The sequence below is a fragment of the Phasianus colchicus genome, chromosome 18 (assembly GCF_987193195.1).
Source record: "Phasianus colchicus chromosome 18, bPhaCol1.hap1.1, whole genome shotgun sequence".
NCBI lineage: Eukaryota > Metazoa > Chordata > Aves > Galliformes > Phasianidae > Phasianus > Phasianus colchicus.
Window position 1 is genome coordinate 7,851,116 of NC_143453.1, and position 26,410 is coordinate 7,877,525.

Here is a 26,410-nt window from a genome sequence, read left to right on the forward strand (position 1 = left end):
CTTGGTGGGTTGGTTTGGTGCACTGAGAGGCTCAGATAATTCATGTCCCAAAAAAAGATTGAGAAAAATGACTTGATTTTCTTTTATGTCTATGTTCCGTCTTTGCTGGTGGACTTCTGTAGACTGGATGGATGATGTGTTTTTTGTCTGATGAGTCTCTAGTAACGTCCATTTATCTCATACAAGTCCTCTGCCCTCAATCCTGCAGATGTACACATGCATTTAATTTTAAGATTGAGTAATCTTGGCTGAAAGGTCTCCATATACATACATCTCTTCAGGATTATGGATTAATAATGCACTCCATACAACAGACATCTGCAGCCCACACTTCAGTATATAACCCATACAGTGCTTCTATATGATAATAAAGTTCAATCATCTGCAAGTAGGAAGATGTTAGAGAAAGATTACATGATCCCTCAAGATTCTGCAAACATTTGTTGGCAGATGCAGAAAGAGGAACTCACTGCCTTAAGTCCTGTGTTAGAGCCCTTTTCAAGAGACAAGCCCTTTATCCATGTGCCTTGGGTTGATACAATATGGGCCTTCCAAAGAGATGAGCAACAAGGCCTGAAAAGTTTAATTTTTGTGTTTTTTATCATAATATTGATTACATTGATGCAGTGCTTAGAATGTAATTGAAGAGGTATGCAAGGGGAAAGCAGATGCTGTGTGCATACATTGTTGTTCAGCACAAGCAGACAGGAGTAATGAAATGCCCTATTTAAGAAGGAGCTCAGTCTCCACATAAGCAATCTGAGAAAGGCAGCTTGAATTTTGCTGCTGAGGTTTGTTGGAGCAGAGGCCCGTAACTTGGGGGCTGCAAGGACTGTAGCAAAGGTAGAGTCTCATTTAAGTTCACATCAACTGCAAAAATTATGTGTGAAAAACAAATCAGAAAGAGAAGCACAGCCAATGCCATCAGCCCATGACCCTGCAATGTCCTGTCTGACGGGGAGGGCTCCAAACCTGCTGCCTGCCCTGCAATCAGGTGGTCCCAACAGCTGCTCGTACCGACGGCCACGTTGGGTGCTTTTAGGATTTCTTCAGCCCCCAGCCGAGGAACTCCTTTCCCCCACCACACGGCGCTCAGCTCCGGTTTAAAGCCCTACTCGCTGCCCTCCCCTCGGCTCCCTGCGCTGCCACCCGGCCGCAGTTCCCTGAGACCTGGCACAGCGCATCGCCGCCCCTCCCCTTCCCTCCCCCCAAAAAAGTGCTGGTGCAAACTTGCCCAACTCTAGCGAGACCTTTAGCAGCCGCCTTTTGTGTTCCCTCCTCCCTGTTCGGGCCAAACATGCAGGACAGGAACCGTTGACAATTAAGTGATGAAACTCTCCGAAAAAATGAAGGCGGAGAAGGATTCTGGAAGAAGATTGGTGTGTAGCCGTCTTCGGTCTCTTTCCTATTTGTGCCTTTTAATTGATTTTGCGTAATTGTTCGCACAGGGAGCGGGGCAGGCTGCAGAGCGCCGTAGCTCGCCACGGAGCAGCGCAGACACCGGGAGGGGGGATTTAACCGAAGGGAACAGGAGAGGGTACAGAGTTATTTCTCCCCGTGGCAGCTGCCCGGGCCGGTGCGTGTCGCACCCCCGACCCCCAACTCCGGGCGATGCTGTAGGGCGGGGGCAGCGGCACCGACCCCCCCCCGGGCCTCGTTAACCCCTTCCTCCCCTGATTTTGGGCTCCGGTAGAAGCGCGCAGGCTCCAGCCGCGATAAGGGGGTGGGGGGGCAGAATCCATCGCGGCGTTACATAATGCGCCCAGCTTTTAAATCGTGGCTTCCGGCGTGGCTATGGAAACCCCGGGATTATGTAAATACCGAAACCTTAACGCTGCGCTGTGGGGTAAATGATACCCCTCTGCACCCCCGGAGTGGTCCCGTGTTCACGTGCGGCAAAATAATACCGATAACCAGCGGTGGGGCCACGCGTGTCCCTCGCCCCTGTTTGGCTTTTCCCCCAGCTCAGCACCTGTTAACGCTGTCAGGAGATGGAAAAGGTGCTGTAAGCGGCTGGGGCTCGTACCGGGGGAGGTTTGGCGAATTTCGTTCCCCTACCGCTGATTGCATCGCCCTCCCTGCCGACCCCACTTTTCCACCCCGTGTGCTTTGTGTTTTGCAGCGGCCCATTGGTAGGAGGAGGTACGATGAGCACGAGGACCTCTCGGACGTGGAGGAAATCGTCAGCGTCAGGAGTTTCAATCTGGAGGAGAAATTAAAGAGCAAAACGTACCGCGGGGATTTCGTGCACTCTATGGATGGGAAAGGTACGGCCGCAGCCGCCTCCACGTGTCGGGCACCGGGGAGCCGCCCCTGAGCCGGGTGCTTTGGCTGCGGGTGCACCCACGAGCCGCTCGCAGGGCCGGGGCTTCCCCACTCGCTAAGTTCTTTGTGTTCCCGGCGCGTGTTGAGTTACCGGAGCGGCTCGGTGCGCCCGGTGCCGGAGACCCGCGGGGGCAGAGCCGCAACCCCGAGCCCGGGGCTGTCACCAAACTGCTCTTCTGAGGGCTCTGTCTGAACCCCCTTCCCCAGGGAAGGGTTTTGCTGTAGTCCTCCCGAAATGTCTCTAACTGCGGGGCCGCTAATTTAGTTAAGAAACTTTCTGTTTTTCACCTAGGCTTCGTTTTGCACGAGCGTTTAAGCTTCCTTCTAAAAAAAAAAAAAAAAGCTAGTGTGGTGGAGAAATTGAACACCTATCTTGTTTAGGAAGGTGTTTGTTTAGGAGATAAGCTTAGTCCTGACCCCTTCTTCCTCCAAAATAAACACAAGCATCTATTCTTTTTTAGCTCGAAAACATTAATTAATTTTCCAGAAGCACGTTCTACCCTCACTTTCCGAGCGCTCCCGTGGCTGCCATCGCTCTGCGCTGACCTTCACCCGGCTGTGCAGCCCTAAAGTCTCTGGGTAGCATTCCCCTATCTGAGGAACCTGAAAACAAATGGGTGTCCTTTGTTAGTTTGTTGTGGTCCGTGTCCGCTTTGTTCAACCCCACAAGAGATTTAAAAGCTTGTTGGGGCATTATAAAGAATGGCTCTGCCTTTCTATTCACACTTTTTATTTCTTTACTATTGGTTTGTTTTTTCCTGCAAAACCAGGTGCTGAATTGCATTGAGGCAGAACAATGACAGTGTTTAGTAACAATAAAAAAGTCAGGTTATATGAACACGTGAAATTGGTTGAATGATACTTACTTCTATTTCCTATGTCTTTGTCTTTATTTTTTAACGATAACTCTTTGACTTTTCTTTCCTGCCAGGATTGGGGGCTGGAGGTTTTCTTCACAATCATCATAGCTGCTTGTTTTCTGGGCTGTAAATCTGTCTCTGCTTCTTCAACTGTTGTTATTCTTGATATTTGTAGACTTTGTCTTGGATGGGTGTTTCCTTCAAAATAAATAAATTTGTGGTTTATTGAGCTAAGGCCAGATCTGTTATAAGGTACTACGCATTTGAAATGAAGGTTTATCTAATACAGAAATACTTAATTGGTATCTTAACTAATTAGAGTATTAATTATCCTTATCCGCAGACTAGTGGAAATAATGTGTCTGCAATTTTAATGTTTTTGTAAATAACTATAATTAAAGTGCTCTGATGTGACAACTCTAGGTAGGAAAATTACATCAATTCCTGTCATAGGTAGAAATTGAATGTATCAAGGAAAAGGCTTGTTAAGGGAGAGGGAAATAGATTCAAAGGCTTGGGAGCTTAGCCTCTGCTCTGCCTAATTCTTATAGTAGAAATCTTCGATACGTATGCTGGAACCTGATGAAGTTTTTATGCTCTCCCAGGCAGCACGCATGCTCGTCTGAACATACCCAGTTATAATGCATTCAGTGTTTTGTGTCTTTGGCAGTGTCATGCGTAGCTGCTAAAGATTCAAACAATACTTTCCACTTTAAGGCAGCACATGAATGCCAGTTCCAAGAGAACTGTGGGGTTCTGCAGGCACTGCTCGCTCAAATTGCTGCCTTGTAACTTTCTAATCCCTGAATCACTGCTATTGTATCAGACCACGGCATAAAGAAATCCCCAGGAAAGCCTAAATCCGTGTAATCCTCAGGGTGAAGCAACAAGGTGATGCTGGTCAGTGTTAACAAACTTGCATTTAATTTTCAGTTTGTTGGTGTGCTATTCTGTGACCTCCACACAAAAACTATTCATTTTCACCACCTTCTTAAATGCCAACAGCTGTGCACAATTTCTGTGTATCAGTTCCTGCAGTTAGATTTCTAATTAATTAGGGGAATGTCATCAGCTGAAAGTAATAATCCTCATATGGAAACAAAACACATTTACAGGATCAGGGCTTTGTGCTATACTCAAATGATACTTGGAGGGAAACTTTCCCCTAGTTTAAAAAAATTAGATATCTGTAGCTTGAAATGTATAATGTCAGAACTTAAGTTTAAATTACTCGTTTGCCCCAGAAGTACTCTGCTGATTTGCAGCAATTTAGTTAGGATTCTCTTTTAACTATTAATTTATTATTTCATTACAACCTGCGTGTTGCAGCCCAGACCTTAACTGACCCAGTGACTGGATACTATTCTACATGCATCAACTAACAGGAAAAATAGAGCAGCTGGGAGAGTACTGTCTGTCATTTGATTTCTGGTTTGGACCTAAAATATGCATTCTCTTTATGTTTTTCTCTGAGTAATAGCAGAGTTCTCTGGTGAGACAAGGAGAACAGGTTGCATTTTGAGAGAATGCAATGTGAGGTGCTAATGCCATTGTAATTGATTTTGGATTTCTTTATTCCTTATTCAAACAGATTTTACTTTTGAGTATGTGCAAAGAGAAGCTCTCAGAGTTCCACTTATCTTCAGAAATAAGGACGGACTGGGAATTAAGTAAGTTACCACCAAATCTTGATTAAGAAACGCTTTTATAAAACCACCATTATGCTTTGCTCTTATTTATGATGGTTCTTCTAATGATCTCAAAAGGTATTGCAGTTAGTCAGACTGTCAGCACCCTTGAGAAGGAGAGTGATTTTTTTCTACTTAAAACCAAACAGATAATGAGTTCTATAAAACTTAAGTGCATCTAGTGCTGTTCTATATAATAAAAAAAATAAATCAGTGATACACGCAGACATAAAATTCAAATGTTCTTGCTTCCAATCAGTGCTGCAAAGACAGAACAGGCACCCTTAAGTTTTTGACTTCTCAATCATTTTCTTCATTACAGGTGGAAAGTCTAATGTTGCTCTTTTTCCTTGATAAAATTATCTCCCCAGAGTGTTACTACTTCATAAATATTTAAAATGTGGTGTTACTAGAGTCTTTTTAAGTTTGCATTTTTTTAATACTCAGTCATAAAGGATTTGGTATTTATGCAAATTCTACAAGTCCTTTTTAATAAATGTGGCAGTGTTGAAGAGAGTATGTAGCAGAAATACTGAGTCATGGCCTGAAGCAGTGATAGAGCACCTGGTGGGAAGGCAGAGCCAACCCAGGGGAGCTCAGGTGCAGGCAATGGACATGAGTGATTGGAAGGGGTGGAGCCAGGATCCAGCCCTCATTTAAGGCTTGGCAGTGGAGGTGAAGGTATCTCTCTGGAGATCCTTGCCTACTGGAGGCCTTCCAAAGGTAAGCAGATTTGTTGTTGTTTCTGTGTCTATGGCTGCTGCATTTGGGCTTATCCTCACTTTCTGCAATTTAGGACTTTGCTACCCTGCTGCTATTGCTGTTCTTTCCATTGTATTATAGAGTTACACCACCACATCATGGTGTTACAGAGTAATACTAAAAGGTTCAACTATAGATTGTGTGACTGATAAAATACAAGCTCTTTTGATATTTTTGGATACTTCAACTATATAACTGATTATATATGAATGATAGAAAATTAATTCTGTGAAAGAACTATTACTTCACTCAACTTCAGCTGAGCATCTCACGGTTTAATGCCATGAGTTATTAAACAATTGGGTATTAACAAAGCCAAGTTACCAGTGTAACCTAAGGAGAGACTAGATTACAGGTCTATTATGCTGAGGCCCAAAAATGGCCTTGCTCAAATGCTTGTGTATACACATACACAGTATGTGTCAGTCATCAGAGAGGACCACTTAAAGGTAAGCTAGCCACCTTTTTTAGGTTTATTAAGGTAGTTCAATAAATAGAGTGTCTAATGCACAGATTGGATGTGAAGAACTAATAAGACCAAGTTGTAGCATCACTCTTCATTTTCAGTTGGCTTCTTGGAGATCTGGCAGTTAAAATGAATATTTTGACTTCAAAACAGGACTGTGAGGAGGTGGAAGAGGAATAAATACTAATCCTCAGTAGGAGTTTTGGAGTCACTTTCCTGATTCTTTAGTATGCTAATGCCTTGAGTGATGAAGGAGAATGAGTGGTGAAGGAGAATAAGTGCTTCATTTTGCTGTGATGAGCTTAAAATATTCTCAGCAGCTAGACTTGACTAGCCAGTGTTTCTGTTTCCTACCAACCTCTGGTATCATTCTAATACTGGAGATGGAATTCATCACCGAAGGAGAAAGAGGAGTAAAATACTGAAGCTTCCTTTAAAAATATTTTTGAGCATAGAATCCATATCACCAACCTCCATATCTTGATCAGTTAATATGGTGATAAAAGTAAGAGCAAATTTATCTGATATGATCTCTGAATGGATCCTGCATGGATTCAACGGACTTGTCCATTTCACCATAATGGAAATATAAAACCATTTCAGAGTCAGCTGGGTTGGTCTTATATTTCCATTCTCTTCTGAATCACTGACTGCTGTGGAGGATTAAAATGTTAGAATTTGTAGATCAGTAATCTCTTATAGGACGCTTCACATTCTAATTTTTTTTCTGAAATGAGCATGAGTTATTAGTTTGGAATTGAATATTGTGAAGGAATTTCACATAGTTGGGTGTAAATGCCACTGGAGTGAGAGAAGATTGAAGGCATGATGTGTGTATATTTTAAATGATAGAAGTGAAATGCATGAGCAGTCTTTCCTATTTGAGACTGAAAGATAACATGGTATAATTTTATTTACAGTTTCACTTCTTACAAGTATTATTGAGGGTGGCTGGCATGCAGTATATACCTTTTGTGGATGTGTAGATATAGAAAGGCTCTGTGCATTGTATTCCAGTGAGATGAAAATAGTACTGATGCTTGCCTACTTGATTTTAAATACTTAGTCTCCTTATCTGCTGCTTGAAATAATGATTGTTGTAGCATCTGCCTCACATCAGTAGAGTGAGATGGGCCAGTTTGCCTTTGGATTTGGGTCATTTGCTGATAATGGAAACTTATATTCCTCTTCAGGCTCTGGAGAAAGCCATGTTTTTTTGGTCCTCTCTAGCAATGCTGTCTCCTGTCTATGGCAGGCTGTATTTGTCATTTAAGGATCACCTAATCTACCATATACGTGTAGGGTGACTTTTGAGATGTAGTAGTCCATAAAATACATGATATGAGAATTTCCACACTTCTGTTTGATGTTAAGCAGTCAGCTTGTATGTCTGTGGCTGGCAGATGTACAAAGCATAGCTGAACAGTCTGGTGACTGATTGGGGATACTCCAAAATGTTGAGAAATAAGATGAATGAGGAAAAAATATTATAGGAGAACTTTGAAAATTGATTTCATGTGCATTTCTGATCATCATGAACTGTTACTTCTATAACTAGAAGCAGAAAGATCCACCTGTGATCCATTAGCAGAAGGTAATCTTGTTTTCATAGAGTTGTTTGATCATTCCTATTACTGTTTCTTGAGAGAAAATGCTGCTTGGAAATAGTTGTCCCTCTTGTCCGAACATAGAGCAGTAGCAAAGTAACCCTAATTGTATAGGAGTGACTGTGGCAGTTATGCTGAGGGTGGAGTACAGTAATTTACAGACTCAGCAGCAAGCAGAATTGGCTTGATTTAAAACTGGACCTCCTAAGGTGTAACTCAGCTACAGTATGGGTTCTTGTAGTTGAAACCTGCTGTGTTCAAGCCTGAAATTCTTCTCTTGGTGGACTCTTTGTACAACACATCCTGAGGATGCAGAGGAAAAAAAAACAAGAATATGCCAGGTGTGCTCTCCAAACAGCTATTAATTTTATTTGTAAAGTTGATTTTCAGCAGCTGCTGGAGCTCTCAGAAAGAATGGGTTTGCTTGCATGCATCTGTGTTAGGGCTGCTCTCTATTTTGGCTGTTGAATTTATTTTGATTTCTGCAAATCTGAAGAAGATTGCTCATCTTTGCACCTGACATAAAGCAAAGGCAAACTTTGGTACTTGAAAGTAAGCCTTGCTTATTCTTGCTGCCCCCAAATTGTTCCTCCTTCCCTGCTTCTGACTCCTTAGAACTTGGATATTAAGATGAGCTTTGATTCGGGCTGCTTCGTTCTGGCAAGCGAGTGAATTCCAAAGCTGTGGGGCCCTCATCAGTAAATGCAAAGATGTGAGGGTTGGCAGCAACCTAACAAAAGATATTGTCCAGCCTCCTCATTCCACCAGAGGAAGGTGATAAGGGTGAAGTGAGCGAACAAACAAGTTTTGGCAAATAGTTCTGAAGATACACACATGACAATAAGTGCGTTTTTCTAACTGTACCTTTTAATGTTTTCTTAATATAAGAACCCTGAAAGTTTGCATATAGTCTGTATACTTCTGATTTCTATCAGAATTGTGTCAAAAGCACTATACCAAAAGCAAGTTGTTTGTTTTCCCCCCAGGCACTGCTCCTAACTGGCAGTTCCTACAGGGCTGGTTTTCATCACAATTCCTTCCTCGGTATACGAAGATGTGAAGTGTGAAATAATCTCATTATGATGAAGTTAATCAACTTTAAATCCCTGCTACTGTTTTTGTTTTCTTTTTCCATCCAGTCAATGAATTGCAGATTCTTACTCTCTCCTGACACTTAAAATTCACTCACTCTGTGTATATTAAACACTTAAGATGTTGTAAGTGATCTTATGTGTCAACATCAGCGAACCAATTATGAAATCATTTATCTCTCAATTAGCCTGAATTGAATCAAACAGCTACTTCTGTACCCATCAAAATGGCTGGGTTGTCTTCTGCTAGGTGAGGAGGTTTGGAATAGCCTTTAAAACAAAGGGGCTTATAGTTGTTATTTTTGATTCTTTATTTCTAAACTGAGAATCCAGCCTATGATGATGTCACTTTGAACAACTTACTTTTCTTTGCCTCAGTTTGTGTCCACTGGAAAAACTGGAGAGTATACAGATAGCACAGTGAGCTGCCTAACAGAAATGAGCTATGAAGGTTTGGGATTTCATTGAAATAACTTCCAGCCCCTTCCCTTTTCTCCCACTTCAGTGCTGCTAGAGAGTGCTCGAAAAGACACCTCTTCTGGTTTGTTATGAGCAGAGGAACTTTTATATGCTTGCCAGTGTGAGGGCACTGTGTGCCATTAACGCTTGCACTGCCCATGCTTTAGAGAGGCCTTGCTTGGTTCTGCCTACTATATTATGGACAGAGGCCACTATGTATTCACTTTTATTATGATAACAAAAGTGTGTCTATACTTACCTGATGATATTTAACATTGCTTTCTTTGCTAATTATAGAATGCCTGACCCGGATTTCACCGTCAGAGATGTGAAGCTATTGGTGGGTAAGTCATTTTGAATTAACTCTATACAAAACAGAATTGCTTTGAAATACTTGTCCAGTTGTGTTTGTAGACATTTGTGATAACAGAATTTGGGAAAAGGAATAAAAAAGCAATTTGTAAATTAAAAAGGCTGGGGGAAAACACTAATTGGTAGTGCTGACCAGGCTCTGATCTCATGCTGGATAATTGGCCATTTAAAGGAAAGTGAATGCTTTTGCTCCTAACAGGTGTATGCTCCTACATACACTTTTGTGATCTTGGAAAGCAGCAGTTCCATTGATCAAGTTCCTCTTCTTTTATCTGTTGTAGAGCATCTGTTGGTAAAAGGTCTGATCAGAGGCCTATCACCTCTTGCCTGTGCCCTCCTCACATGCTTTATCAGTGTCAGGCCAGGTCAGTGCATGGAGGAAAGGTTGCTAAAGGGACTGAGCACAAAGCTCTGCAAACTGCCTGTCTTTGATAAGAGACAAAGCAGAAGTGGTGACTGCAGTCATCAAATGTTTCCTAGCAATTTTGGCAGAAGAAAGAAACCTAAAGCAACATTCTGAGTAGGAGATTGCATAGTATGTTTCTCCGAAATCTCCTTTTACTTACGATGGATATGTTTATACTGTCTCTGCAATGGTTACTGCAAAGTGACACTGCACTCTGCTGAGGCATGGCTGTGCAGCTAGCGGAGCGCTGGGTTGCGTAGCTGCTGTCCTTCAGAGACCTTTAGCTGTGTTCTTGTGACCTAGAGGTGGTGGTTGTTGTTCACCTGCATTGTGGCAGGAGTTAATCTTTTAGATCAGTCCATTCTGAAAGAATTTTTGAGAATTGGTTGAGTTTGATAATCAATAGGGATATTGAGTCTGTGAAGGCTGCTGTTAAGAAAAACAAAGGAGAAAAATTTGGGCTGCATTTCTCTTAGCTGGGGTTATCTGTGAAAGAGAGGTTATCTCTGCTAACCTTCCTTCACAAACAAAACTTGGCAATCTTGCTTAATTTATGATCGTTTATAAGCTCTGGAAAGAACCTTTTTGGGTTAAAATGTTGAAGTGCTGTGGGAAGTGCTATTTAGTAGCGTTGCTGTTGGTCAATTTGCAGTTAAATCAGGAAATAGCGTGAGTATATTAGTAATTCCCAACTCTTACAGATTTCCTAAATGCCTGCATGAACACGTTTAGATATTCGACTACCTCTTTTTGTTGTGGAGATGCCAAGTGCTAGGCCCTGTTTGCAGTGTTCTGTGAATTTGCTCCATAGCTGAGAAGTTGCCATTTTTGCTTCTGGAAGTGCTGGAGCTGATGCTCAGTTGCTGAGATGTTTTGGTGCAGTGTAGCGTTGTATAACAGCACTGTTTTTCCTGTCCAACAGTCAAAGTGTGGGAGTTGCATTTCCTCAAGATTGATGTCTCCTGAAATATTGGGGGTGGGGATTCCTGTGTACATAGCCAGCAAAGCAGGAGGATGTTTATAAAACAATGGAGCAAAAATAACAATTGTAATTAACTTTTAGATTAACTTTAATGTAAAAGTGTGTCCTTCCTCCCAGCTGGTTCAGCAATCCACCGTGAGCTCTAGGCCAGGTACTGCATGTCACGTATCTTTTTTCTCTGGATTTGGACAAACTCCCTTGAAGCCACTATGGTGACCCTGTAATTTGGTACAGGACATTGTCTCCTGTTGTCTTTTATTTTGTAATACAATCATGATTTCTGGCATCACAGATGGGAACTTTGATTTAAAAAAAATCTGAAATATTTGGGGAATTGATGGTAAGTTACATCTTAATAAGTAAATAATCCACATGTGGTTCTTATGGGGGCGTTGTGTCACTGCAATCTGTGCTGTATGTAACAGCTGCACTGAGACTAAGAGCAAATAGGACCAATTCTCAGCTTTGTTCCTTACTTCACTATTACATACTTTGAGAAACACTGAATAATCTCCATATTGCATATAATTGCTGATTTTTTTTTTTTTAATTTTACATGTTTCACTCACTTTCTAATGTTCCAATATAGCAGATGAAAATAGTTTTATCTCCTCTGACTGTCCCTGAATTTTCTGACAGACTCCTCAGGTCTTGTATGAAACTCAGGTCAACACATTTCCTAAGTCAAAGGTTTTCTTCACAACTGGAAGTGGATTGATGTTTTTGCAGAAGTGAAGTGATCGTAACTCAGTATTTGAATGTGTGTGGGTGTTGATAGAGAATGTATTTTGAAAAAGTTGTGTCCTGTTTAAGCTTGTTAGTTTTTAAAAGCTCATCATTATAATACGCTGGTGCTATTTAAACCTATCATCTGTTCTCTTAGAGTCAGGGAAGTGTATTTCTTTATAGAATGCTTTAAAGGGAAGGTGTTGCTTATTTTGTAAGCACATAAACTCAGTACAGTTATTGACCTTTTGGTCTCAAATGATTCTGAAATTAATTTGCATTTACAGTGTGATTGTTGTATCACTTTGTATTTGAGCATCTGTAAGTAACAAGGAAATAAGAAGCTAAGCTACCAAATATTGTTAAATCTCACCTTAAAAACTCTAGCCTGTGACAACAGTGAGGAGGAAAAAAGTGATTTTCTTGGTTGCTCGTTGTCCTTATTTGTGCTTCTGTGTCCATTTCTTAAGATTTCAGCAAACTTCCAAAGAAATGTTGCCATTGCTTTTTGGGATTTGTTTGGTTTTCATTGTTTAAAAAATGCCAGTAGCAGCTGATATTTAGTTTGGAGATATCTGTGACCTGCATGCTGGTTTGCATGAATGTGCACCCGTGTGTAACATGTACAAAAGGTCTTTCCCTACAGTAGTTTTAAAGGACAAACATCTGAAACTGCACAGCTGGGATAATGGTTATGAGTAGACTCCTGTCTTGTAGGGAAGATATCCTGCATATTCTCTAAGTCTGAAACAATGGATTAATTTCAGCAGTTGGAATTTCTCTTGTCTGTGAAATGGCTTTGAGCCAAGAATACAAAGGGAGAAGAGGAAAGGAATTCCTGAGCTGCCCAGGAACTTGAGATAACTCTTGAAAGAAGACAAAGTCCATTGTAATTTAATAACAATTGGGCTTTGATTTCATTGCCTAAGGTGGTTTTGATTGCTAGTTCTGAAGAACAGAATGTCATTGTCATCTCTTCATCAGCTAGCTGACTTAAAATTTTGCAAAGAGGGTCACTGGCCCTCTTAGCAACTCATAAACATCTAACACTAAAAGTTGGAGTGTTATTTCTTTAGGCTTCTTATTTCTGCTTTTGGCATGCAGTGCTGGTATACTGATATTTTCCAAGGCTCTCCTGTGACAGTTTCTTCCACCAGTGATGCTGTTGAGCTGCAGCTGAAGTTTGTCACAAATGGGCAGGAAAGTGTTATCTTTGTAGACGTACGTGCCTGAATCTCCAGTCAGACCTGTGTGGGTGTTTTATGTGAATTTCTGCAAAGAAAAAGGGAAGTACACTTGCCAAGGTTAACCTAAGAATGAGGCAGGAGAAAGGCCACTGCACAGTTGAAAGCCAAGCATTGGTTGACCATCTCTAGCCTTTGCTGTCCCTAGATTCAGGAAGCAAATGCAATCATTTGCTTTAGTCTTTGATGCCCAAAAGCCAAAGCATTCTGGGTGCCTCTGGGTTCTGTAACATGCATCACTTCATCTTACTACAGGCTGAGACAATCTCCTTTTGGATATAGCTTTGTGGGACATAATGTCTGTACATCTACAAAGCTGAGCTTGCAATCCAGGCTAGTGGCAAAAGGGGTGAATTTCAAAACGTGCTGAGGATCTTCAAGAAAGGTGACTTTCAGTTATTGTGACTCCTGGGCTGAAGAGGATAAAGTTGTGACCAGCACAGTCACTGGTACAGAGTCAGTAGCAGTGCTGTATGGCATTTGCTGTGCCCAGCCAGAGCAAGTAGAGGACTTATGTTGTTCATGGGGTGATATAGCAGCTGACACTTTCTTAAATCTATGTCACTAAAGGTTTATTAGAATAATTAAGTATAGAGGCAGCAAAGAATGTATCATCAGACATGTATTTTGCTGTTAAAATCAGATGTTGTGCTTCAACTGTCTCATAATAGTTCCACAGTGCAATAGCGCACAGTAAACAATGTGGCCTCATTTTTCCAGGTAGAAACTGGCCTGAAAAGTGAAATGATCTGCTCAGTGTGATATTGGAAACAGTTTCTAGTTTTCTTGTAAGCTGTGAATGATGTACAGAATGCTGACATCTAGAGTGAATTTGGCAGTCATGACCTCCTCTTTGTGGAGGACTGAGCTGGGGGGTGGAACAAGTTCCCTTATTACTTAGTGTAAGCAAGCTGGTGTAAATAACTTAAATTCAGCTGGTACATAAGGTGTTACTGCCCTTCTGTGAATGTAGCGTGAGAGGTACACACAACAGCCACAGGCTGTGTCAGACTGTCTTCCATCTAGCCATTCCTCTGTGAGACGTGTGCTGCTGTAGTCCCAGGGGGCTTCAGATGAGATAAGAGTTCATACACTGAATATTCCACAGAAAGACATTCACCCACCCAATCCGTGCTCTTGGAGGTATTCAGTGATGAAAGGAGAATGGAGAGAGATGAAATGAGTATAAGCATGCATTGTAAGTAATTGTTATTCTGGTTTTATAAAGTGTGATTTTTTTACTTTATATATAATTTACACATGTATAAATTTCAGTACTCAATCAAGAATCATAAATGCTGTCTTCACAGAAGTGCAGATGGTGGTGGTGACTGCAGGCCAGGTAGGTAAAGGCTGGCAGGAGAGGGACAGAGACCATGGATTGTATTTCTTATTTATTTTGGTGTGTTAGCACAGTAGTTTCAAGTCAGCAGTGCAAATGTGTTCAGCTTTTTGTTAGCAGCTACTCCAAAAAGCTGAAAACAAATCAGATTAACTGTTTCTGAGTAACTGCTTCCCAGTGATTTTGTTTTATTGTTATTCATTCCTCCTATGTATTTGCTCCACCTCTCAAACTGATCTGCTTGAAAATTGTATCATGGCTGAGTTCACATCAAACTACAAAACAAGTTGAGAGGCTCACAGTGTGGTCTGCAGGCAAATAGGGCAAATTTTGTCTTAATCTATGTACAGTTCCCCATCCTGTGAAAGGAAATTAGTTGTGCAGAGACAAAAGAAGAACAAAGCAGCCACACACTGCAGTTCATAAAACTTTCCCTCATTCTTCTCAATGCCTTTTCTATAGAGCAATGCTTCATTTGTTTCAAGGCAGTTGTGAAATTGGAGACTGAGAGGAGTGAAGAAGGAGGCTCATTAGAAAAGCTTGTTTATAGAGTAATTTCCAAAATCAACCTGCCTGTCCAAAGGAAGTGCACAAGTCCACCCTTAAACTTGCACTGAGGTCTTGATGAAGACATTTGGTTCTCCGTGTGCAGGGATTTGTCCTGTGAATTGGAGCACAGTGTTTAGAGACAAAGGGCTGAGCTAGGAGTCAGGAGATGCTGCACCTCCAGGAGGCATTGGTCTCTTCCTCCTGTTCAAATACTGTGGTTTTTTCAAAACACAATGGGTGAGACTTCTGTATAAGAGGCAAAGCTGATCTTATTTTGTACAAGAAACCTCCCCTCACATATTTACATTAATTGTAAGATTCTTCCTCTTGTTGCTGATGTTTATTTGTCCCATGGTATGAGCTGTTCCTACCCTCTTCTCTGAGCTGTTGTTTTCATGGCAGCACGAAGCTGAAGCATCTGATCAGCAGGCTGTGAGCAAGACTGCTGGAGTGCTGACCAGAATGGACCTAATGGCAGCGGGCTCATTGCTCTTGTTGTTTAGAAGGGCAGCATCTTTGTAGTTTTTTTTTTATAAAACAACTTGTGCTCTTCAGCCTCTGTGAGAATTGACATAAAGGATGCTCAGGGCCCTGCACGGGGCTCGGGGCCATGGGTGGCAGCTCTGACAGCTGAGGTGCGGGGCTCCGGCGACATTTTGAAGATGGGAGATGAGGGTGAGTTGTTGCAGGATGGAGCTGGGATGTTCCCCATGAATGTCTGCAAAATAATTGCATGTAGGTGCTGTTTCCTTTGATCCAAAACCAAAGCCTGTGATTTAAGGGTGCTGAGCTATAGACTTGGCTATCATTTTTTTCAAAGGGAAAATGGAAAAATGGTAAGCAGTGTAGGTCAAGGCCAGTGATTTGCCTCAGGTGTTTTAAAGCTATTTTTGCACTGTTACAGGAAAACTTCATTGAGATTTTATGAAAACATTTCCTTCAATGTGCTGCTCTATGGCCAGAATATGTTTTAAAATCTCCAATATGTATTTCAAACTTTTTAAATAAATCGGGCTCCAGTTGTCCTCCCAGTGATGCTGCTGGGACTGCCGGTGTGCTTCATGCTCTGAGGCTTTTCTATAATAAGGAACTCTGCCAAGTCAGATCTCAACCAGATCAGCAAATAAATGTTACTATTGAAACAGTAAATTCCAGGTGCTCCAAAGGTAGGATGGAGTCAAACCAATGGTCTGCCACGTAAGTGGTTTATATCGTGCTGCTGGTGTGAGCTGCCTAAACTTCTAGCTGTTGCATTTCTTTTTCTACATGAGAACTAGATAGAGGAAACATAAGGACCATAAAAAAAAAAAGTGCTGTTCTGCTAAAGTGATTAATTCCAGTTCTTATCTGGCAGGTGTCTCTTTTTCAAGTGCTGCACTGAAGAAACACTGGCACATCCCTTTTGTCTCTTCTTTCTTTTCCCTTGAGCGACCTCTCCTGTTTCCTTTGCATCTGTCCTGTGTTGGTGAGGCTGCTCTGCAGTACATAACTCATTTCACCCCCAATCTCATCATAGTTTGGGAGAAAGTGGAGAGAAATCCTTTCAGCTTGGAGCAGGTGCTGTCATGATCATCTCAGCAGCTGTGGACTGGTGACAATGGAGGGATCAGTGTACCTTGCTGCAAGCAGCAGCAGCATGATTTGGTGGTGGTTTTTTGTTTGTTTGTCATGAGATCTGTGGGACATGCAGGCATGTATACTGAGACACACTCATGTCACTTCTGGCCTGTTTCTTTCTTGCTCAGATCTAGGGAGAGTCAAGCCAACTGGGTGCAGTGGGCAAGTTGTGGAGCAGTGCTGGGCTCCCTCTTGGGCAGAATTAAAATTAGAAACTACTTAGAACCCCCTTGAATTTTTGTACCATGCTCTGGTACCAAACAATCATTTCGTCATCTAAGTTGGCATATAGTTTCTGCTATTGTCACCTGTTACAGCATTTCTATTCTTAATGCTACTCATTGGCACTGCTTCTAACAGCACTTTTTCTTGCCCTACCAATTAAGTCCAAACTGGAGTCCTGCTCTTCCTTTCCTTCTCTCCCTGCTTCTGGTAGTGGTCTCTTGTCTCCTTCCTGCTTGCAGGCTTGGGCTCGGTGAGGTGCCTCAAAGGCTGAACAAGGAGAAACCTAACCCAGCTTTCTTCCTCCCTCACACAGAGCAGGAGGACTTTCTATTTTTGTTGTGTCCCAGTTTAGCTCTCAGCACTGATGCTGGGCTAAGACATGATACATGTGGTCTTCTGCCTTGGTGCTGAGTGAGCCTTGATTCACAATTAGGACTTCTGTGCAGTAAAATAAAAATGTTCTTTGCTCCCTCCTTGTGCTTAATTAAAAAAAAAAATATTGTGATGTTTTCCTATGTTTAGCATGTCTGCTGCCTTGCCATTTTGGAAGTAGAACCATCCCTATTTTTAGAGCTGAGCTTCCTGTTTGATCACTCCAAGTTCTTTGCTTAATACAGTAAAACTCTTCCAAAAATAAATAAAAATTGTAGTTAAACTGAGACAGGTATGCTAAAAAGTCATGTTCCTGTCCAGATATAAACAGCAGCAAATCATCTTTGAATGAATCCTGTAAAAAAATTAAACTTCTCTGAAAGATATATACCTATGATGTCAAAACACGAAAAGGAAATTGAACTGATATGTTGATGTGGTTGCTGTTATCTCAATGTTTCTGTCTACAAGTGGCTTTAAAACCAGTTGTATATGTGGGAAAAACAACCAGACCAGCTATTTAGATTAATTGCCCATAACGATGCTGTTCTTCTGCAATAAGCATTCTCTGGCTTAGCTCATCCAGGCTAGAAAACAACTATCTTATCCTAGGGTAGCAGCATGCAAAGTCTTTTCATGGTAGCTGGTGTGATTTAGTGTTATAAGTTACCTTAGTCCAAAATGACCTTTGACTGTAGTTATAACTTTACCTAAGTATTAATCAGCATGTTTTGGAAGTTTGCTGTGACTACAGCTAGATATGTCTCAAGCTGCTCCTGCTGAAGCTTGGAAACTTTTTTGTGTGGCTTTCTATGGCTGTGGTTTTATCTCAAAGAATTGCTGGAAATCACAGTTTATTTTTTGTGTAGACATAAAGATCTTAATGGCTTCTACATAATGCTACTGAAACATTATTTGCTGTGAACCTCCTTTGGTCCTATAATGTTAAGGTTTAAGACTTCTTGCTAGCTTAAGCTCTTCCTATAGACGTGCTCTAAATGAACCTTTTGTTGTATGAAGAAATCTAACAGCATGGGTTATTGCAGGTTGGCACTTCTATAACAAATGGCAGAGCTGCCGATGCTGAGGATGGCAGATGAGGAAGGTGCTTATTGGGTGCAGGTAGCCTTGCATCTCTGTAAGAAGGAAATAATCTGACCCTATTGAAAGGCTCCTGGTGTGGGAAGGGCTCCAGTCTGGGGCTGCTTCTGACCCTGGTGCTGCAGGGCAAGAGGGCAGTGGCTGGGGCCTGTCCTGTGGTGGGAAACAATGGGTGGGAGAACCACCATGGGGGCACAGAAGTGTGTGGAAGTGTGCAGCTGGACTCTTGCTGCCATTTGTTCTTCTGTGTCCTCCGGAGGATGCATTTCTGTAACTAAATTTGTACTGATGCTGGTTCTGAAGCATGGGGAAATCTCATTAGTAGCTCTATTTGAGCAAGGACGTTCTGCTCTGATTCTTGTCCCTCTAGCCAGTACAGGCTATCACGTATCTGTGCTCTCCAGCTCAGAAGCTCCAGAGGGACTGATTGGATTCAGGTCAAAGCTGCAACTCTAGGTACAATTAACCCACTAGTGAAGCCAACAGGCTTCCTTGGGCTCTGCCAAAATCCTGCATTGCAATCCAGGGATGTTTTTCCCTGTAGAAGAATAAAGATCAAGAGGGAGCAGCAGACCTGGCCCTCAGCATTCAAAGTTGGTTTCTGACGGCAGGCATCAAGCTATTCGTTATGCACAGATCTTAATTCTGTTACAAATGGTTAAAGTAGTTCCCCAAGATAGCTTTATCCTCTTAATGTGGACAGGCTTAGTAATATCTGGGAAATGGTAAGTTGCTCACAATAAATGGCACACAGCCTCAGAAATTGTCTGAACTCACATCTCTCAGCCTCTGTGTGTTCCTTTCTCTTGTTCTTCACCGGTCTCCCTTTCTGGATAATATTTAACCTTCTCCTAGAGGCAGGAAGTAGATGGGACAGCTGAATCTTTTCAGGGGAGAAGAGGAAAAAAAGCTGGCAGTAAGCCAGAGCCACTGGGAAGTGGGCAGTGAGCTGAGGCTGTGAACCTGTAATTATATGTCTCAAATTTTGCAAGCGGTGCTCCAGGAATCATTATGTACGGGGTGTTTGGTGCTGTGGTTTAAAAGAAAAACAGCCCCTCTAATTACTCTTTAATTCGGAAGTCAAGTGACTGTCAATTCACATCTTAGCTCTTCTGCTTGTAATTGATAATCAGGTACATCTAACAACCCTGTTATTGAACTGGGCCTCATATTTGTAATTCATCAGGTAACTGCTGATTTTCCTTTCAGAAAGGGTAATTGAGAGGCTGTATGAGGTCGCTTCCAGTGCGGCTGAGATCAAACCTAGATTGTACTATGGCACATCTCAGACTGCAACAAAGCCCTTCAGATTCAATTTTTCAGTATCAAAGTACTTAACCCCTCTGGGCTGTGGTCTCTGCTTTAATCCTCAGGCTGTGGAAGTCACTAACCAGGCTGGCACTAATTCAGGGGCTGTTTAGCAGGACTTTGCCCCAGCTGATAACCCGATGAGTGAAAAACAAGTTTTCCCCCTAGGTGGTAAAGTTAACAGTAAAAAAAAAAAACAACAACAAAAAGCAAGTTAAAAAAAAAAAAGGCAAAAGAACTAGGTTTTGTGTATTGTTTCAAACGTGCAAATACCAGATTTAAGGATGTTTGTGCTTTTTCACACATAACTAAGCTTTCTCCCCATCCTGCCTCAAGGTGGCAACACTACGTGCAGTCCTGAGTTCTGACTGAGGAATCAAATCCCATTTTGGTGGTGCTGCAGTGGAGTCTGACTGACGGGCCAGTGGGACTACTCCAGACTTACACTGTATAAATTTTTCTTTTTGATTACAAAGCTTTATGGTCTTGAGTTCCTTTCCAGAATCATTATCATATCTGTCACTGTCATTGCTATCAGTGGCTAAGGATGTTTTTAATGGAGCAATGAAATCCAAACTATCATTCTTGCTGAAATACTGCTCCCAAGCACACAATAGGCCAGGTGCTGCAATTATTAATAATTCCCTCTGATGGCATAATATAGGCTCTCCATTTTGTTTTAATACAATTTACTTAGAGTTATTTCTTCAGCAACAGAAATTGTTTTGGAGTGATTTTTTTTTTTTTGGAAGTGCTGCAAGTTTGTTTGCTGGAATCCTTCTCTCCTGGAAATGAGGCATGTCTCTCATAGGCTCCCTTTTGCTCGCACACAAATGAACTGCTAATTAGGATGATGAAATTGCTGAGAGGGGTGAAACCTTCCAGTTGGCCGAAGAGAAGACTGTGGATTAATCTGTATAAAGCTGAAGGCTTGACAAAAACTGCTGTTCAACATTTTGGTGCTAATGAGACTTGTATGTCTGCCACTCAAGGAGCTGCAAGTATGTCCCATGGTTTTTGTGTAGAGATCCGAAGTGAGTGCTTCTGCTGCTTTCATCTCCACTAGCAATGACTGAAATTGAGAATACACAGCAATCAGTATCAGGTGTTCAGCAGTTCATATCTGCTTATGCAGCCTGCTTTTTGTGGGTAACTTTTGTACATGGCCAAAAGCATCTGGAGAGGCATATGCATGTTTAGAAGATTGCACAGTATGATTTGGAGAGCTAGTTGTCTTACATGCCCCCTGCTACCACATTAAATCAGTTCTTCACAGATTTTAATGTACTGCTCATGTTGTCTGTGTAAAGGAGGGAAGTACTCTCCATCTCTCTGAAGCAAAGGCAACAGATGACTCGCTCGGTGTCATACTGGGCACAAAGACTTGTTCCAGGTTAGTTACCTGCTGATTGAGCTGCTTAGGGCTGGGGAGGTACTGACGCTGTTCTGTTGTCCTCTAACAACAGCTTCCCTGAAGTTGCTGAGAACTTACACATTTAAAATAAATGTTTTAGGAGCATTTCTGTGCATTTGCAGGAAGTCGTCGAATAGTGGATGTGATGGATGTGAACACACAAAGAGGTGTTGAAATGAGCATGTCCCAGTTTGTGAGATACTATGAAACACCAGAGGCCCAGCGTGAAAAACTCTACAATGTCATCAGCTTGGAGTTCAGCCACACAAAGCTGGAGAACATTGTCAAGCGTCCCAATGTGGTAAGGGATCCTGTTTATTTTCAGCTTCTTTCCAATAAGCAGTTGCTTTGTAATAAATAATGGTGCTGCAGGATGCACACTAGACAGAAAGTAACGTGGAGCACCTGTAATTCTTGTCTGTTTAGGATCTCATTTTCCACTGTCTCCTTGAGGTGGAACTTAATCTACAGGAATTAGGTGCCTGATGAGCTCTTAATCATGCGATTTGTACTGATATCCAATTCCTTTGGATGTATTTAGGGAAAACTGCATTTAAAATTAAATACCTGTCTATTGTCTTTTGGTATTGTGCAAGTGTTAATGTGCAAATACAACCTAATCCAAAATAACAATAGAGCTATTTTGTAATGTAAAATATAAAGCTATTACTATCCTAAAAAAAAAGCAGTCTTAGTCTATGGCTTGGTGAAGAAGGAAATTGTGGATTATCTCTAAGGAAGAGGAAATTTAAAGCCATAACCTAGGAGCTTAAATTCCTTCTACAGACCCTCTTGTTCACTGCAAAAATGTTCAAGAGAACCAAAGCAAAGAAGGTGAAAATACATGTATTAAATATAGAAGTTTACACATCATTAATTCGTCATAATTACTGCTTGGTCGGAATTGGCATCGGCAGAGGAAGAAGGTAAATTTGTATGCATTTTTGAAAAGTGTGTGACTCCTGTAACTTCATGGAGTTACTAGCAGTGAAACTGTGACCTTGTTAATAAAGATAATTTCATTTATTACTAAAAAGTAGCCATACGTGAGTGAGGATTACAGCATCAGCTCGTTGTACACAGTGATACAGTGGAGGAACTGGCATTGGAGGTTTCACGGTGTCTCCTCCATACACTTGACAGAGAAATTTGGGCATGGGTTCTGGTTGATCAGAGAACAAAGAGACTTCTCAGAGCAGAATGAGTGCTGCTTGTTCCCACTGAGCCTGTTTCTGGCACTGAATGTTCATGGTGCTGCAGAGTGTAAAACTGTAGCCCTATGGTGCTTTGCTGTCAGCCACTTTTCTTACAATTTCTAAGTGCTATTGCAGCTATACTAGTGGTTGTTTTTGTTGTATTTTTTTTTTTTTTTTTCCACTGGGGACATCTCTTGCATTTGCAGGCAATATAAATGCCATACTTATGCCTGAACTGGTGAAGAAAAAAAAGTAGGTGGCAGATTTTATAGCTGATTTATGGAAGTAATTCTTAAGTGGGGTTTGTGTTCTGTTACGCGTGTATCACAAATTGAATATTAAGCACTTATTCAGAAGTTTATACAGGTTTTTGCTGTCATTCAGACACTAGCCAGGCAGTTTTGGAAGTGCTCTGGGGAGTTTCTGGTGTTCAGCTGATCCCGATTTTCCCAAGCATATCATTCTCAGTGAGCTTTTAAAACATCTGTGCTAATTTCCTGGGTGCTCAGGACTGAAAAATGCAATTAGGTCCCTATTACCCCATGTAAATTAATTTTTCATGTTTGTTTAATTCAGCCCGAGTGTAAAGTGGTTTGTAAAACCAGCAATATCTAGATCTCACTGGAAGAGTGCTCTTTCAGCACCCTTTAGGTGCTGCAGTGGGAGATAGAAGAAGAGAGTGCCAGGGACTGTGGGGAAGTCCAGTCGGTACGTAAAGTCAGATATTAACCAAATACTGTATTTGTAGGAGTGGATCCTGTGAATGCTGCAGGGCTATTTCAGCCCACAAGGCAGAAACATGTGACTTGGTGTAAAGGCTGTGGGTTGCAATATCAGGATGTGGGGATTATTTCAGAACTGGGGCAGTAATCATCAATTTTGTTTCTACATACAACTGTGATAGTCACAGAATTGGTACTTCTACTGCCACTTCTTCTACTGCCTGTATCATCTCCCTTTGACTCTTCTCCAAGTACTGCTTGTTATCAACAGTACCTGGTGCAGATGGAGAAATAGATAAGCAACAGCCCTAACCTGCAAGAATGTCATGTGCTAAGTGCAGCACTATGAAAGTGCTTTGGGGGATGCAAGCCTTTGGGTCAGCTCATACAAATAATCGTTCTTGCATGGGCCTTTTAAAAGATGCAGCAGTCAGGATGCTAGGTTGAGTGCTGCCCATGGCAGAACTGCACCTCTCGGTTCTTACTGCACACAGTGGGAGGATAGGTGACCAACAAACACCTCGGATAGGTCTCACAGCCCTTGTTGACCCGTAGATAGCACGGCAGGAGGTTTGGAGCTGTGTCGGGATGTGCAGCCACACTGTGGCCAAATGCCGCACTACAGCCTGCCTGGTTGGGCTTCCCTCCTTCGCTGGAGCTTGCCGTTTTGAAACCTGGTGTGTGTGATCCACTTGTGTAACCAGAAGGGAGTGTTATGGATACCTAGGACACCACTAAAAAGACCAACGAATGAGACACAGGCTTGACCTTACTGATGGTCAGCTAATGCTCTGGCAACCAGGAGAGATGTGTTAAAATGTCCCTCAGGAGGCACCAGTTTCCATCTCCTCTTCATCTTGCTGGTAATGTCTTTCTCACTGTTATCTCCTGCCATGCTTCCTAGAAGTTTGGCATTTGAACAAGAACTTCGGTGAATTTTAATCTGAAGTAGAACAGTGAAGGAGATGATAATGTAATTACTCAAATCAGAATGTGGCCAGAAGAATGGGTTTAATGTTCCTTGAAATGTAATGTATTGGAAAAATGTAATCTCTTTTGTGCTTGTGTTTTAATGTTCATAAATGCAATTTCTGGAATGCTGGCTACAAAAAAGTATGCCTGCTACTCATCTGCTGCTGCCACTATTAGAGTTCCAGCCAACAGGGGTACATCCTACCATGTGTACAGTGACTAACAGTTGATTTTTGGGGCTTCCAGGTGGACTTAGTCGACTGGGTGGATAATATGTGGCCACAGCATTTGAAGGAGAGACAGACAGATGCTACCAATGCTATTTCAGAGATGAAATACCCCAAAGTGAAAAAGTAAGTTTCTTTAAATGCTTTCCTCTTGACCTCCTGGTTTAATTCCTTTTGAACTCAAAAGCAAGAAGGAAAGGAAATCTTCATTTTCAGTGAGCAGGAAGAGAAATTGATGTGATTGATCTGTTTAAGCAGTGTAATGCTGATAGGCTGCTCCAGATTTGAAGGAGAACAATTTTGTTTTTGAGAATTTTATAATGGATGCTTCATGATCTTAAAGCCTGTGTTTGGGATCTTTAGGAAAGGAATTATGTATGTGTATGCCTTTTAAATTTCCTGATGCAATTTTTCTAAATATTTTCAACTGAGAAATAATCTACGATTTGAGTACATTTTCAATCAAATCCCTTTAAAAAGTACCTTTTTATTTCTGTTTTCAGCAACTGTTTTGAAAATGACAGACTTCCCTTTAGTGGGAAGTTGGACTTAATGATCTGTTTAGGTCCCTTCCAGCTGAACTATTCCATTCTCCTAAAGCACTGTCCCAAAAAGCCTCTTCACAGATACAGATGTCTTACAATTCATACAGTATGATCAAAGTCCTTCTGTAGGCTGGGTTCAGATCCTTCTCAGGTTCTAAATTACTAATGGCTGAAAAGTTGTTAGCTGATGCTTCGTGAAATGAGCTTGCAGTCCATTGTTAATAGGTGTGGGTCTCCCTCAAAGATTTGTTTCTGCCGTTCATGGCAGTTTACTTACCTGCTGAAGTTCCCAAACATGGACTTGCTGCATACGTTGTGTTTCTGGTGGTAGAGGAACCTCTCAGAACATGTTTGATGAGGATTGCAGATAGTTTGTCCTTCTTCTGTCAATCTTTGGATGAGTTTGTTAATATGAAATCACCTCAGTGCTCCTTCTGTTTGAATGTCTGCCTTGAAATTGTAGTGGCTTATTTGTTTTTGTTTTTTAAATATTTGGAGTAAAGTTTAGAGGAAACATACCACTTTTGGAGGCCTGAAAATATGTGTTGTAAGAAGTTTCATAGGAACGAACAACAGAAATTGGGTTTATTGTTAATAATTTAACAGCTGTTGACTTGTATGGCTAGTGAGCAGCAGATAATCCTGGAAGCACTAAGTTGACTTCACTGCTGTTTCTCTTTTAGAGGCATTCTCTATTGGCCAGACCTAATGCTGGCAGCGTCTCACACTCTGTTGTTGAACCAACTTTTAGCGTTCTGCAAATTGCTTAGAACTGTTTCCAAACTGTAATGTCTAAAATAGATTGACACTAACGTGCACAAAGAAGTGTGCAGTCCATTTTGCACCATTTTGTCTCTTATTCCATAATAATGTTCCGGAAGGTGCAGGTTCTCTATAATAAGAGAGGCTGTGTGGCAAGCATTGTAGAGGAGCCCTGTCCTGTGATGTGCTGAGCACTGCTGATTTCAGCAGAAGTTAAAGGTACTGTATCCTGAACAAGTAAACTGCTTGTTAGGGTCATCAGGTATGGATAAGAGTGACAAGTTTCACACGTGCATCTGGAAATGTCCTGTGTGACTTGCCTAAAGCTGTGCAGTCAGAGCGGAAAATAGAACTCAGGCAAATTGTTTCCCCTTCCCAAGTGGTTACTCCACTAAATAACGTACTTTATTTATAATAAGCTAAAACTAAGGAGCAGAATCGTGATTAAAATCTTCAGGACTCCTGGGCTGTACAAAGAAGCAAGGAAAACTGTCCCTTACCTGGAGCAGGCGTGCTCCAGATACCGAGGAAAAAATGCAGTAAGTAAACAAAACAAGGCAGAGATGGCTTAAAAGATAGGGTAACAACACAACTAACAGAATTTAGCAGAAAAAGCAGAGTGTGTTCTTGCAGTTCGCTACTTGCATCATGAACTGCCAGATGGTAGGTTTCAAGGAGGGATTTTAGAGAAGTAGCAATTCAACAGATTTTGACATGGAGCTTTTCCTATGTGTGGGGGGTGACCTGTTAGAAAGGAAGGGATGCCTGTTCAAGAAGCAGACATATAACCACAGAGGTTGCTGTCACTAGCAAAGGGAAGGTAGAGGTTGGCAGCTTGATAAACTAGTAGATGTGATAGGTAAAGGGAAGTTAAACAGTGAAAGACTGGGTGCTTGAAATGTGAAAATGGAGTTTTTCATGGGGAGAGTTGTGCATAAGGGTTAAAGGCAAGCATGATGCAGCTGGAGTGAGAGTATAAGAGAGTGATCTAGTGAGCATCATCTACCAGAAGGGGTGAAGAAAGATGATTTAACAGCACTGGTGGCATAAAATTTTTATTGGTCTGTAGA

The 26,410-nt window shown here is 41.6% G+C and overlaps 1 protein-coding gene across 8 annotated transcripts in view; it reads left to right on the forward strand.

The window, feature by feature from the left end:
• KDM2B (lysine demethylase 2B) overlaps positions 1 to 26,410 on the forward strand; it is a 103,807-nt gene that overhangs the window by 2,099 nt on the left and 75,298 nt on the right. For 2 of the 8 annotated variants that reach the window (XM_031592583.2, XM_031592585.2), the window contains exons 1-6: positions 1,156 to 1,379; positions 2,123 to 2,267; positions 4,777 to 4,855; positions 9,556 to 9,602; positions 21,039 to 21,217; positions 24,053 to 24,159. In XM_031592583.2, coding sequence (XP_031448443.2) covers positions 1,329 to 1,379; positions 2,123 to 2,267; positions 4,777 to 4,855; positions 9,556 to 9,602; positions 21,039 to 21,217; positions 24,053 to 24,159 — 608 coding nt within the window. In that variant the 5' untranslated portion in view covers positions 1,156 to 1,328. Of the gene's footprint in view, positions 1 to 1,154; positions 1,380 to 1,751; positions 2,001 to 2,122; positions 2,268 to 4,776; positions 4,856 to 9,555; positions 9,603 to 21,038; positions 21,218 to 24,052; positions 24,160 to 26,410 lie in introns of those variants that run through there. The other 6 variants (XM_031592586.2, XM_031592592.2, XM_031592581.2 and 3 more) reach the window with 5 other exon arrangements.